General features: G+C 37.1%; 2 protein-coding genes across 7 annotated transcripts in view; one reads left to right on the top strand and one right to left on the bottom strand.

The window, feature by feature from the left end:
* Positions 1–14,912, bottom strand: part of ANKRD26 (ankyrin repeat domain containing 26) — a 71,906-nt gene that overhangs the window by 41,268 nt on the left and 15,726 nt on the right. For 3 of the 6 annotated variants that reach the window (XM_061126087.1, XM_061126086.1, XM_061126090.1), the window contains exons 8-15: positions 12,934–12,994; positions 12,646–12,848; positions 9,782–9,911; positions 9,420–9,481; positions 8,253–8,346; positions 6,310–6,408; positions 5,662–5,690; positions 5,495–5,567 (exon numbers count right to left, since the gene is read on the bottom strand). In XM_061126087.1, coding sequence (XP_060982070.1) covers positions 5,495–5,567; positions 5,662–5,690; positions 6,310–6,408; positions 8,253–8,346; positions 9,420–9,481; positions 9,782–9,911; positions 12,646–12,848; positions 12,934–12,994 — 751 coding nt within the window. The remainder of the gene's footprint in view (positions 1–5,494; positions 5,568–5,661; positions 5,691–6,309; positions 6,409–8,252; positions 8,347–9,419; positions 9,482–9,781; positions 9,912–12,645; positions 12,849–12,933; positions 12,995–14,912) is intronic. The other 3 variants (XM_061126091.1, XM_061126088.1, XM_061126089.1) reach the window with 2 other exon arrangements.
* LOC133044618 (pre-mRNA-splicing factor SLU7-like) lies at positions 520–5,035 on the top strand. Its single transcript, XM_061126094.1, is given in 1 exon segment — positions 520–5,035. A coding segment is annotated over 1 exon segment (1,758 nt). The 5' UTR covers positions 520–1,303; the 3' UTR covers positions 3,062–5,035.

Consider the following 14,912-nt stretch of genomic DNA (forward strand, 5'->3'; position numbering starts at 1 on the left):
CTGAAAAATCTGAAAACAAAGTTTCCATTTATTAGAATGTCAGTAAGAATACAGCTCTAACTAACTTGTACAGTCTTTCTTCAGAGAATCAGTTTCATGTCCTCCTCTCCCCTCAAACTCACTAGTCCTTCAGAGCTTATTATGTCTTACACTTCACTGCCATTCATGAAGAGATGTTAACTTGTGTCTCATTTTTTCTACTTGCTAATTTTCTAGTCTTACTTTGATTCACTCAATCTGTGTTACATATTCTGCATTCCATAAGAACTTTATTAATAATGATTTTTCTTCAACATACAAATATTTTATTAACAAAATTTATGTCATTTATTTTACATTTAATTATACATGACAATATTGTGTATTCTAGAGACCACGGTTTTAAAAACACCTTTAATGAATGGTACTACCTTAATTAATGGTACAAACCAAGACAATGTATTAAAAAGCAAAGACATCACTTTGCCAACAAAGGTCTGTACAGTCAAAGCTATGGTTTTTGCAGTAGTCACATAGGGATGTGAGAGTTGGACCGTAAAGAAGGCTGAGTGCCAAAGAACTGATGCTTTCAAATTGTGGTGCTAGAGAAGACTCTTGAGAGTCCCTTGGAGAGCAAAGAGATCAAACCTGTCAATCCTAAGGGAAATGAACCCTGAAAAGACACTGGAAGGACTGATGCTGAAACTGAAGCTCCAATACTTTGGACACCTGATGTGAAGAGCCAACTCACTGGAAAAGACCCTGATGATGGAAAAGATTGAGGGGAGGAGAGGGCGACAGCAGAGAGATGGTTGGATAGCATCACTGATTCAGTGGACATGACCAGGCGAACTCGGGGAGATGGTGAGGGACAGGAGGCCTGGCGTGCTACAGTCCATAAGGTCACAGAGAGTTGGACACGATTTAGCGACCAAACACCACCACCAACAGCTACTTTAATTACAATGAGACAGCCTTTTCTCAATGTATCATATCTTCAGAACCCATTTTTTTAAGCCTTGGATAAACATCATAAACTTATATAAGAAATGATAGCCTTGTGTGTGACTAATTGTTTCCATGTGAAAATAGGATAAGTCCAGGACCACACTGGATCCAAAAAGCACAGAGCACCATGAGACATGAATGAATACAACACAGAAATATTTGCTTCAAAAAAAAAAAAAAAAAAGCTGTCAGGTCTAAATTTAAGAGAAGTCAAAGAAACAAGCAAGAAATGTAAAAGTGAAACATTGGCGATCGTCTTCATTCTTGTCAAACTGTACTAGGGTCAGCAGCGTTGGGACCGGGAGGCCAGATAACCATGTCAGCTGCAGCTGTGGATGCAGCTAATGCAGCCCCCTTATCGGGGTCCAAAGAAATGAGTTTGGAGGAACCAAAGAAGATGACTAGAGAGGACTGGAGAAAGAAGAAGGAGCTTGAAGAACAGTGAAAATTGGGTAATGCCCCTGCAGAAGTTGATGAAGAAGGAAAAGATATCAATCCTCATATTCCTCAGTATATTTCTTCAGTGCCATGGTATATTGATCCATCAAAAAGGCCTACTTTAAAGCACCAGAGACCACAGCCAGAGAAACAAAAGCAGTACAGCTCATCAGGAGAATGGTACAAGAGGGGTATAAAAGAGAATTCCATAACTACTAAATACCGAAAAGGGGCGTGTGAAAACTGTGGAGCCATGACACACAAAAAGAAAGACAGTTTTGAGAGACCTAGGCGAGTTGGAGCAAAATTTACAGGGACTAACATAGCTCCAGATGAACATGTCCAGCCTCAGCTGATGTTTGACTACGATGGGAAGAGGGATTGGTGAAATGGCTACAATCCAGAAGAACACATGAAAATTGTAGAAGAGTATGCCAAAGTTGACCTGGCAAAACGAACGCTGAAAGCCCAAAAACTCCAAGAAGAATTAACCTCAGGAAAATTAGTGGAACAGGCTAATTCTCCGAAACATCAGTGGGGAGAAGAGGAACCAAATTCTCAGACAGAAAAAGATCATAACAGTGAAGATGAAGATCAAGATAAATATGCAGATGATATTGACATGCCTGGACAGAATTTTGACTCTAAGAGACGAATTACTGTCCGGAATCTCAGGATTCGAGAAGATATTGCAAAATATTTGCGGAAATTAGATCCAAATTCTGCTTACTATGATCCCAAAACTAGAGCGATGAGAGAGAATCCTTATGCGAATGCTGGAAAGAATCCAGATGAAGTCAGCTATGCGGGGGATAACTTCGTTAGATACACAGGTGATACCATATCAATGGCCCAGACACAATTGTTTGCTTGGGAAGCCTATGACAAAGGGTCTGAAGTGCATCTACAAGCAGATCCTACAAAACTAGAGTTATTGTATAAGTCCTTCAAAGTCAAGAAAGAAGACTTCAAAGAACAGCAGAAAGAAAGTATCCTGGAAAAGTATGGTGGTCAAGAACACTTGGATGCTCCTCCAGCTGAATTGCTTTTAGCTCAGACTGAAGACTATGTGGAGTACTCAAGACATGGGACAGTCATCAAAGGACAGGAGCGGGCTGTTGCCTGCTCCAAGTATGAGGAAGATGTGAAGATCAACAATCATACACATATCTGGGGATCTTACTGGAAAGAAGGCCGATGGGGATACAAATGCTGTCACTCTTTTTTCAAGTATTCCTATTGTACTGGAGAAGCTGGGAAGGAGATTGCTAATTCAGAGGAATGTATTATAAATGATGCAACTGGAGAAGAATCTGTGAAAAAACTTCAAACCCTCATGGAGATGCATCAGGAGAAACTAAAAGAGGAGAAAAAGAAGAAGAAGAAGAAGAGGAAGCATCGGAAGAGCAGTTCAGAGAGTGATGAGGAGGAAAAGAAACACGAGAAGTTGAAAAAGGCACTGAATGCAGAGGAGGCCGGTCTTCTTCACGTCAAGGAGATCATGCAGATCAATGAGAGGAAGCGACCTTACAACAGTATATATGAAACTCGGGAACCCACTGAAGAGGAAATGGAGGCCTACAGAATGAAACGTCAGAGGCCAGATGACCCCATGGCCTCCTTCCTCGGACAGTAGTAACTCGTCACTGACCGTGACCCAAGATAGACTCTGCTGATGCATTCTTTTAGATTCTTGCTGTTGATTATCGATGGAAAAACCCATATCTATTCTCGTATCTAGGAAGCATATCTAGGAAGCAAGGAGACTGCCTAATAAAGCATCCAGAAGTCTCATAGTAAATTCATTCCTTTACACAGTGAAGAACAAAGAAGAAGAAATAAAGTGGTACATTAAGTGCAGATTAAGATTTTATTTCAGACTTTATATTAATGATGTGGGAAAAGATCTTAGTTCTCCACCTATCATGAATATCTTCTAAACATTTATTTATTAAGTTTCAAACTTTATTTCGTCAATTTTTATGGCCCTTTTTCTAGTGTTAGGACTCATTGTGAAGGCCAATTAGTTACTCTTTCTTGAAACAAGGGCTTCATTTTTTTTTTAATTAATAGTAACTATAACTGTAGTTATTTAATAATCATTTCTTTTTGCCTTCTCATATTTTTCTGATCTGAAACTGATAACCTATCTTGAGCTTTGGATTACTGGAAGGAAATCTGTAGAACGTGTGAATAACTTTATCCCTGATGTCAAGTCTGTGTAGTAAAAATTCTGTTTTCCACTTGGTTATAAAATTTTGATTTTCAAAACATTTCCTTGTATCTTATACTCAGAACTAAATGTGCTAGCCTTTGAATGGGGGAAAATGTTTTTCACCCTGAGTCAGTGTTGACTGATCAGTCCTAGGTCTTTTACCATTCTGGACGGGAGTATTCAGACACAGAAATCCTCTCCTTTGTCACAGAGGATATGGTTTGTGATATTAATTGCTATTTTAATTGTGATTGCCTTTATATAACAGTCGAGAATATTAGATTTTTAAAAGATTGTAGAGTATCTCTTGTACCTAATCTTTATAGCCAGCGGGTGTCTCTTGGTAAAATTTGCAAAAAGTGAAACCTGAAGTTGAAGGTTTCTTCAGAATATTACAAGCAGAGCCTGTAGGGTTATTAGTATCTGAGAATGACATGATTTTTAAGCTTCTCCTAATAACATTGGGAAGATAACACTGACAGAGTGGGATCAATGAAAACAATCTGTTTAAAACCCCTGACACAAGTACATTGACTTTTAACAGTTCACTGGCTTTTCCGAATTACCACATCCCACTTGAATATTGCATTAAGTTAACATCTCAGAAATACTGCTGATGGGAAAGTAACTGAATCAAACTGTCAAGTACTGTGGATATACATTGTATCTAAATTCAGACCAGTATGAAATTAAAACAGTGATGCAAACATCTAATTCTTACCTACTTTAAGAATGTCAAAAATTTATGTTTTCATATTCCTGCCTTAACATAGGCTGGTTCAGTGTAAAATCTGATATTAGTGTCTACTTTGTATTTTATTTATCTTTTAATAAAGATATATAATTGAAAAAAAATAAAAAAAAGAAATGTAAAAGTGAAACTTTAAACCCTGTCTCAACTCAAGGCCCCCTTTATCATTTCACATCTAACCACTTCAACGGTTTAAAACTGGTTCTCAAGTGTGCTCTGAGAATCCCTGAAGTCCAGAGACCCATCGGGTCAGGGGGTCCAAGAGGTCAGAACTATTTTCACAACACTAAACATTACTTCCATTCTCATTCTCTTCTGAGTACACAGTGGAGTTCTTCAGAGACACGATATGTGATGTTATAACTCTAATGACAAATGGAATTAGCCATTATGATTCTGTGTTCTTGTATTTTAAGTTTTTCAGTTTTGTTTCTCAATACAGTGAACATCAATAAACACAACCTATTTATACCAAAGTTCCATGGCATTCTCAATAATTTTTAGAAGTACAAAAGGATCCTAAAGCCAAAATTTTCAGAATCACTATTTTTAAAGATTATGTCTATAAAAGTCATTAAAGCATGAGTACTTCCCCTACTTCTAAAAATCAAAGATACCACAAACACAACACACACACAAAGTCTGCTAAACAAAATATCTGGTTGGTCTACATTCATCTGTGTAACAACACTAAAATGAAATAATTATAAGTTGAAATACAACTGACATATTAGCAAGTGAAGCTTTACTCTAGGTAAAAGTCAGAGCTCAAATAAGCATTTTTGGACACTGGGAAAATCTTAGAATTTAATAATTCATTTCTGAGAATCCCTAAGAAGTATACAGATTCCAAACTGAGAACTTCAGGGTATCGAAACATACAGAAACATATTGAGTTCAAGCTTACATTTTAAAAATTTCTTGTTCTTATGCTTATATATATCTCTTTTTCCAAAACATGGATACCAATAATAACATTTGCCTTATGTATGTCAAATTCTTCAAGTAAATTTGCAAAAAAAACGTTAGCAGTATGAAGACTGAGCATTTCAAATACTTCAGTGTCCCTCTTTACAGAGTTACATGTGTATTGCAAAATTTACCTGAAGTGGATGTTTGCAAATCCTTCATTCCAACTGTTTTATTAGGAACAGAATCTTTCACTAAGACTGTAGGCTGAATGGGTTTGGAAACAATTTGATTAATAAATAATGTACATATGATAGAATCCACTGTTCATAATTCAAGATAAAAACATAAACGTTTTTACCTTCACGTTAGGATATTTCTCAGGAGAATCTAAAAGGCAAAAGGGACATAGAGTTAATTACATGTAAATATGAAAGCCAGCTCTACATTCATGCAGAGTTAGTACTGAGCAGAAATCCTTGTGCTCAGCCTTGGCAGTGAATACATTCGGTTTTAGTGTCTTGTTTTCAGGGGGATGTTAAGACACCAGCAAGACAGATTATGAATCCACTATAGATAGTGAAGAAAAAATAGAAATACAGGTTTAACAAAACATGCAGTTAAGATTTCAAAAGTAACATTACATTTTCAATGACTTTATAAAATATTAAAGTGCACACAGACCAATGTGAACATGCCGACTGATGAGGAGAAAAGTGATCTTAATCAGAGGAACAAATCATGACCCCAAGAAGATAAATGTGAAAGTAGATGGTAAAATGCAACAGCATTATCTTGAATGCAATACAGCAGTATCATTCACACCATTATACTACAAGTATTTATCATGTTCTTCAATCTGTCTAGTCACTAAACAAGTGCACAGCTGGAATGACAGTTCAACTGAATGCATAATTCATTTCTCATCAGAGAAAGAGTAATGAACTGATTAGCTGGGATACACACTTGTAGAATAATGGTTCATAAAAATATTCACTTTTTTCCATACCCATGTGGACTACTGGTATGCCTACATGTCTTGGCTCCTCTAGTTTAGCCATCTTAAAGTTTCTCGATCCAATCATGCAAGAAGGTATATAAGACACATCTAGAAAATAATGTATAATAAGTTCTCAATATTGAAATACAATTATCAAAAAGGAAATAATAAATTTAACTATCACACAATTACTAGATATTAAAAATCCTACATGTTTCAAAATCAGTGTAGTACTTATCGAAAATAACAATTCTAGCATTTGGGGAGTGAACCCTACTAATCTGTTTTGTTTCAAAACTTAGTTTGGTTTGCTACACCATGCTACTGCTTCAAAGGATTTCTGTGAAACAACTTTCAAAAAAAGTCAATGCCCCCATAATCAAATTAATCTAATTTGAATAACAAATACCGATACAACATATATCTTTGATGCCTGATAGGTATTTGGAATGGCTGGGGTTTCTCCCACTTTTAGCACCCCCTCCCACCTCCAGTATTCTCTGGAGCAACAATAATCTTATCTCTTCTCAGTGCAAATACACTGAACCGTCTAGAAGGAGTTCCTTCAAGTTTCCTCATTCCAAGCTCACCTCCCTAAGGACTTACTTTCTTCCCTCCATCCTTTCACTAGATTCTTTCCTCTATAAAGGGTAATCTCTGGATCTGTGGTCTTAATTCTTTCCCCTTTACATTCTTTCTATGGATCATCCCCACCACTTCTTTTTCCCTCTTTGCTTAGCAATGGTATCTTCAACTCTTTGCCTCCCTCTGGCTATAGACACGTTTAGAAAGAAAAACAAAATAATACTTTTCCTTGATTTTGTTATGTCCTGCACTCTCCAAAGCTCTACTTTCAGATTTCTCTAAATGCAAGGCTACACCCTTGCTACTTGGAGAGCTTGTTAGAAACACAGATTCTCAGACTTCTTGCTCAGTATGTGCACTTCACACAAGGTCCCTAGGCTACTAGTTAAAATTTGAGAAACTCTGGTCTGTACTGAGCCTGCTTCTACATTACTTCAACTTAATTTATTCTCCTGAAATCTTAGCCTCAACTTCCTCACTCTAACACTTCCCCCCAAACTGAAACTACAAGTTGGAAACTTTCCAGTGGACTCTCTATCAGGCTGTAGATCCCTTGATCTCCCTATCATGCCCCCTGCTCTCTCCTTCTTTCCAGTTCTCTTATGTTGGCCTATGTGACACCATCTTATAAAGCAGCAACATTTCGTATGGCACCAATTTGCAAACATTTACAGCTGAGCACCTATTCCTGTGCTCCTCCACAGAGGATAACACACAGCTCTGCATGCCCAGGGACCTCAATCCTGAATGCCTTCCTAAAAATGAGGAAAACGGTAAGAGTGGGAAAATTTTGCTATCCTTCTCTGACAAATTTTGGTACTGGCAGCTCACTTCAAACGCATCATCCATATCAAATACTCTCCCTTTTTCTAAAGAGTTATCTTACTTATGGCCACCTTCCCGACAGACCTGTGCTTCCTTTTCCTTCATTCCCTCCCTATACCCTCTGCCTCTCTAATCCTTCATTCCCTCTTTCCTCTTGTTTCTCAACCTTCCTTAGGTCATAGGGTATCTTGAAACAAAATTAATTTTTTTTTTTTTTTTTTGCACCCATGTGTCAAATGGAATCTTAGTTCCCTGAGTAGAGACTGAACCAACACTCCCTGCATTGGAGATTCTTAACTGCACAGAGTCCTAACCACTGGACTGCCAAGGAAGTCCAGGAGCTAAATAATTTAGCTCCTGAAACTGGATTCTCAATTTAATCTGTGGCTGACATCTGATAAGATACACTATTTCCCTCCTTTTCTTGTCTTTTACCTCACTACACATGACAGGTGATTTTCTTTGCCTATTAGAATATATCAGCATTTCCATTTTAAATCAATATTCTTTCAAATGACTTTTCTATAAAATATAGTTCTTACCTTCTACTTGTCCATTTAATGTATTTTTTCCTCTTTGACCAGCAGCTCCAGATAAAAGATCCACATATTTCCGTGGAAGACTCTCAGAGATACTCTGTTAAAATTAATATTGAGTTGCATGAAGATTTCCTAATTCCTTTTGAAGGAAATATCCTACTTTTAAAAACTGCCTACGTTTAACCCGGTTAAGCCAGGTTTGCCAAGATCTCAAAGATGCTAAGTGACAGATTCAGGATGCTGACTTCAAACATGGTGCTGTATCACCCACCAGGCAGTGGCTACATCTAGAGATCAGGCCCTTATCTCCTTCCATAGCTGCCACCTTCAAACAGAGCATCGTTACTTTATGTTACTTCAAGTACAGCTGCCATAAAGGTACTCTGCATGTGCTACAGTATCCAAAATGGTTTGTACTTACTAAAATATCACAAAGAAAGCTAACTGCTGTTATTATAATACCACATATTTCTTACTATTCCCTATGCTTTTGCTTCTCTTGAAATGTTCCTTGCAGATTAACTTGACCATCCAAATGTAATAATACTTTCAAGTTTCAAGCACTATCTTTTCAATGTTGATGTGGTAAAAAAAACACAATTCAGCCCGTTTCTCTCTGGCCGTCTCTAGCAGCTTTACACATGGACATGCACCAAAGAAACATACATTTGCCTGGGAGATTGGGGATGATACAAATACCCTACACTTACAGTGCATAAAACAGATAACTAATAAGGACCTACTGTATAGCACACCTGAACCTAACACAATATTGTAAATCAACTGTACTCCAATAAAAATTGAAGGAAGAAAGGAAGAGAGGAAGAAAGAAAGAAAGGGACATTTGATCCTAGACTCACCTGGAACAATGCTTTGGTTTTCAGATAAATGTAACTTCAGAACACAAACAGATTCCTTATGACTTCTCAGCCTTGATTTCCATACTACACTGATTTCAAGGTAAACCTTGAAAATTAGCTAAAGTGTATTATGTGGTAGTATTTAGCACAGAATTATTTTATTGATTAAAAATCAATAATTAAAAACAAAGATTAAAATCAGATTAAAAATGTTGATGGGCAAATGCAAAGGTGAGGTCACAGCATCTCCCACTTTTACATTTTACATCACTCTGTGCTTACATTTCAAAATAATAACAGAAGACAGTACCTCAGAATCCCAAGGTGATTCCATATCTTCCTCTTCTCCCAATCCTAAGGCTGACATCATATCTGTAAAATGAAGTCACAGATACATTAATGAGAACATTTACTACTATGAATTTTAATACATATATAAGTCTATCTCTATCCACAAATAGTTCAATAAAAACTAGTGGAAAAGAATTTCAGAGGGTTGAAGCCTTTTCAGGAAGAAAAAGTTGGTAGTACTTAGGACACTTCTGAAGAGAGAGAGCAAAAGAAACACACTTAAAAAAAAAATGGATGCCATATTTGCATCTATACACCTTAAACATTTCTATTTGAGCTTTTAAGCATAGAAAAAAAATCCACAGACATTCCCTAACTTACCACTTCTATTATTTTTGTGTGTTCCATCAACAGAACTCAAATGGTCAAGATTTATTTGCTCTTGTGGAGCCCTTTCAATAATATCTGTATCACTTTCTTTTTCTACATTCTCTGGCTTTGTGGCTCCTTCCTATAAAAACAAGACAAAATAAAACAAAAACCCAACTTCAGAAAACATATTCATTTATTTGGTCATTCAGTCAATCAGTAAGATGACAAACATTCACTGTTGTCTAAGAAATCATAGACACTGTCCTCGGAGAAGTTAGAGATGTAAAGAAAAGAGCAATTCTGTTCTGTGTTCTAGGCAAGGCAGAGACACGTGAAAACAAAGAAGAGGGCAGAGAAGTATCCTTCAACAGCCCTGCAACTGAGGTGGACAGAGCACAGGATGGGCACAAAGGAGAGAGGAGGCAGGGGAACCTGTGAAGCCCAAGGGACGGTGTGACAAAGGGCTGTGTCTCAGAAGACAGAGTACAGAGCCGGGATGTGAGGGGGGTTCTGGGAAGGGCAGCCCAAGCAAAGGACGAGCTGTGAAACAGTGTTAATAAGTCATGTGCAAAATCAGAGCACAGTCACTGGGAACCCTACAGAGAGACAAAACTGAAGGACTAGGATCAAATGGCAAAAAGCAAGTGTCATCTTTTTTCTTCACGTGACGGGAATCCACTACACAAGTAAAGGGTTCAGTTCAGTTCAGTTCAGTCACTCAGTTGTGTCCGACTCGTTGTGACCCCAAGAATTCACAAGGTTTTCTTCTTATTTCCCTGTAAACAGCACACTTACAACTCTAATTTCCTATCTATGCCTTCTGGAATAGCAGGTAAAGATTGAAGGAGTGATCTAGATATAAAAAAAGTAGTAAAATTATGATTATCCAAGCTGGAGATAGAAAGGTTTTCAAATACATCTATGATTATCAAGCAGGGCTCAAATTTCACATCAGGAAAGAACAAACAAACTAAAAAATCAAGTAACAACAATTTCTGAGTTTTGGATACGAAAGAATTTATAGGTTAATTTCAACTGGGCTTCCCAGTTGGCTCAGCAGTAAAGAATCTGCCTGCCAAAGCAGGAGATGCAGGAGACATGAGTTCAATCTCTGGGTCGGGAAGATCCCCTGCAGGAGGAAATGGCAACCCACTCCAGTACTCTTACCTGGAAAATCCTATGGAGAGAGGAGCCTGGTTGGCTACGGTCCATGGGGTCGCAAAGAGTTGGACACGACTGAGTGACTTTACTGACTTACTTTCATATGTATAACAAAGAATTGACAGGCTAGCTTACACCTATAAATACTGAAGTTAATATAAAGTTTCTTAAGAATAACATGGAGTATCCATATGGCTAGAGATATTTTTAAAAGTAAAAAATTATCTTCCAGAGATAATTTTTAAACTCTGTTGGCAATTTTTCTTTCCTTATGATTTTATAATAACAAGTAGTCTATATAGGAAAAAAATAATAAATTGTGATTTCATTCATTTACTGTGTGTGCCATTATGTATAGATATTAGGAAAAGACAAATCAGAATCTCTTCAGCTCTACATTTTTTCTTTAAGACTGTTGCAGCTGAAAATTTTCTCATTTAATGAAGAGAGTAAGAATCTCATTTATAGAATTATAAATTATAATTTTAGTAAAAAGACTAGATAAAATGCTTATTTCTTCTTTATTTTCAAAAAGATCTAAAACACCCACCAAGATTATACCAAACAGTAAGATAAATTAGTTAAGTACATTAAATATTTATCAAACAGTAAGTTAGAAATCACAAGAAATAGAACGGCCAAAAATTCTTAAATCATAATAAATCTGCTAAGGCCTAAAACAGAACTCATCTTGAATTGTCTATGAGCTAAAGTTTTGCTATATTAAATAGAAGACATCGTTTCATTACTTTCAAAGTGAGAATTTTTTAAAAAAGAGAAATCACTTCAAATTGAAATGAACTTCCAGAGGGAACTATATTCAATATAGATATATACATATATGTGTGTGTGTTAGTCACTCAGCTGTGTCCAACTCTTTGTGACCCCGTGGACTATAGCTCACCAGGCTCCTCTGTCCATGGAATTCTGCAGGCAAGAATACTGGAGTGGGTTGCCATTTCCTTCTCCAGGGGATCTTCCCAACCCAGGGATTGAACCCAGGTCTCCCGCATTGCAGGCAGACTCTTTACCAACTGAGCCACCAGGGAAGACATATATACATATATAAGTATAACCAGGTCACTTCACTGTACACCTGAAACTAACACAATATTGTAAACTGATTATACTGCAATTAAAAAAAAAAAAAAGAACAACCACCAACCTCGAAAACAACCACCAAAAAAGGTAAGGAACAAACTTTCTTTCAGTTCTTCATAAAAATCAGCTATATGTCATTCAAAAGAGTATGAGCATTGTTTTTTCACGACTTCACTGTCTCCTCTTAAGTTGAATTTGAAATAATTCTTCTCATATTTATAATATAGAGTTCCTCATCTGACATACCCCCACTATTTCTGTTGTGTTGGTGTAATAATCTGTCTCATCCTGACCCTCATTCCATTTCATATTCATCTTGTCCTTAAATGAATTCTTCCGCTTCATCCCTCTCTCCATCTTCATATTCATCTAGCTGTTCTTCCTAATTGCTTTGTAATTTTTTTCTTTCATAATGGCATACTTAGTATGCAAACATTTATAAATCTGAATCATGCCCATATATTGCTCTTATTATCACACCATTTTGTATCGTGACTTTGAAGGCTTCCATTTCTGTGGTAGTATCCTTTTTGTCATCATGAGGGGACATAACATGTGAATGACATGTGGAAAAGTACAGGGAAAAAAGAGTTACAAACAAAACAACTTACCTTTGTAAGACCAAGGCCTGCTAGAGACTTGACAGGTTGTGCAAGAGGCTCAGGCGATGGGAAGGCAGGATGAGAGAAGCCCTGGACTCCAGGTGATGGTTCAGGAATGGTTTCAACCACATCTTCAATTTCACTATCAGAATTATTGTCCTCAGAGAAGGTTGTACTCTCTGGTCTCACAATGCCACATTTTGCTTCTACTACTGTGAAAACAAGGGAGAGTACATGAGAACATCTGTAATTTCAAATCAGTGAATAAAACCAGTAGGACAGTCTTAGATAACTTACTGTTTCTCTTGGATTGCTGAGAAGCATTCATTAGCTTTGTTAAGTTTGGTTTCAAGACATTCTGGAGAAGAAAATAAGAACTTTAAGAATAACGAGAATCAAATTTAATAAAATAATTATAACATCCCCCATTACTCTATGATCTAACACAAAGAGCACAGGCTCTGGAGTCATTCAGATGTGGATTCAAATCCCAGTTCTGCCACTGACTAACCTTCTCATGGGGTAAGGATTATGATAGATGGCATCGGAAGCCCCAGATGTTCCTCTCCTTACCCCTAATAGACTGCTATACAAATACTATGACACCCACTAGATTATTTTCTCTACCAAAATGTTCTAGAATAAAAATTTATCCCCAATACTTTAGAGTACTATGTCTGAAAAACTAAGCCATTTAAATTAGTTGCTGTATTTTGAAATTTGCTTGCATGATTTCTATATACATGAATTATCACTTGGGAAGGGAAATATGAAAGTTTGGTTTTTAGCAGAACCTTATTTAGATGGGTTAGAACTGCAAACAGGAAAAGTTATTTCTATTCTGTTTGTCAAAGAGCTAAAGACAAATGATTTTTTAAATTCAGCTCATTCTATTAATATTGTCAAAATGGCTATTCTACCCAAAGCAGTCTATAGATTCAATGCAATCCCTATCAAGCTACCAATGGTATTTTTCACAGAACTAGACCAAAGAATTTCACAATTTGTATGGAAATACAAAAAACCTCGAATAGCCAAAGTAATCTTGAGAAAGAAGAATGGAACTGGAGGAATCAACCTGCCTGACTTCAGACTCTACTACAAAGCCACAGTCATCAAGACAGTATGGTACTGGCACAAAGACAGAAATATAGATCAATGGAACAGAATAGAAAGCCCAGAGATAAATCCACGAACCTATGGACACCTTATCTTTGACAAAGGAGGCAAGGATATACAATGGAAAAAAGACAACCTCTTTAACAAGTGGTGCTGGGAAAACTGGTCAACCACTTGTAAATGAATGAAACCAGAACACTTTCTAACACCATACACAAAAATAAACTCAAAATGGATTAAAGATCTAAATGTAAGACCAGAAACTATAAAACTCCTAGAGGAGAACATAGGCAAAACACTCTCCGACATAAATCGCAGCAGGATCGTCTATGACCCACCTCCCAGAATATTGGAAATAAAAGCAAAACTAAACAAATGGGACCTAATGAAACTTAAAAGCTTTTGCACTACAAAGGAAACTATAAGTAAGGTGAAAAGACAGCCCTCAGGTTGGGAGAAAATAATAGCAAATGAAGAAACAGACAAAGGATTAATCTCAAACATATACAAGCACCTCCTGCAGCTCAATTCCAGAAAAATAAATGACCCAATCAAAAAATGGGCCAAAGAACTAAACAGACATTTCTCCAAAGAAGACATACAGATGGCTAACAAACACATGAAAAGATGCTCAACATCACTCATTATTAGAGAAATGCAAATCAAAACCACAATGAGGTACCATTACACGCCAGTCAGGATGGCTGCTATCCAAAAGTCTACAAGCAATAAATGCTGGAGAGGGTGTGGAGAAAAGGGAACCCTCTTACACTGTTGGTGGGAATGCAAACTAGTACAGCCGCTATGGAAAACAGTGTGGAGATTTCTTAAAAAACTGGACATAGAACTGCCATATGACCCAGCAATCCCACTTCTGGGCATACACACTGAGGAAACCAGATCTGAAAGAGACACGTGCACCCCAATGTTCATCGCAGCACTGTTTATAATAGCCAGGACATGGAAGCAACCTAGATGCCCATCAGCAGATGAATGGATAAGGAAGCTGTGGTACATATACACCATGGAATATTACTCAGCCATTAAAAAGAATTCATTTGAACCAGTCCTAATGAGATGGATGAAGCTGGAGCCCCTTATACAGAGTGAAGTAAGCCAGAAAGATAAAGAACATTACAGCATACTGACACATGTAT

This window comes from Dama dama, chromosome 23 (assembly GCF_033118175.1).
Source record: "Dama dama isolate Ldn47 chromosome 23, ASM3311817v1, whole genome shotgun sequence".
Taxonomy (NCBI): Eukaryota; Metazoa; Chordata; class Mammalia; order Artiodactyla; family Cervidae; genus Dama; species Dama dama.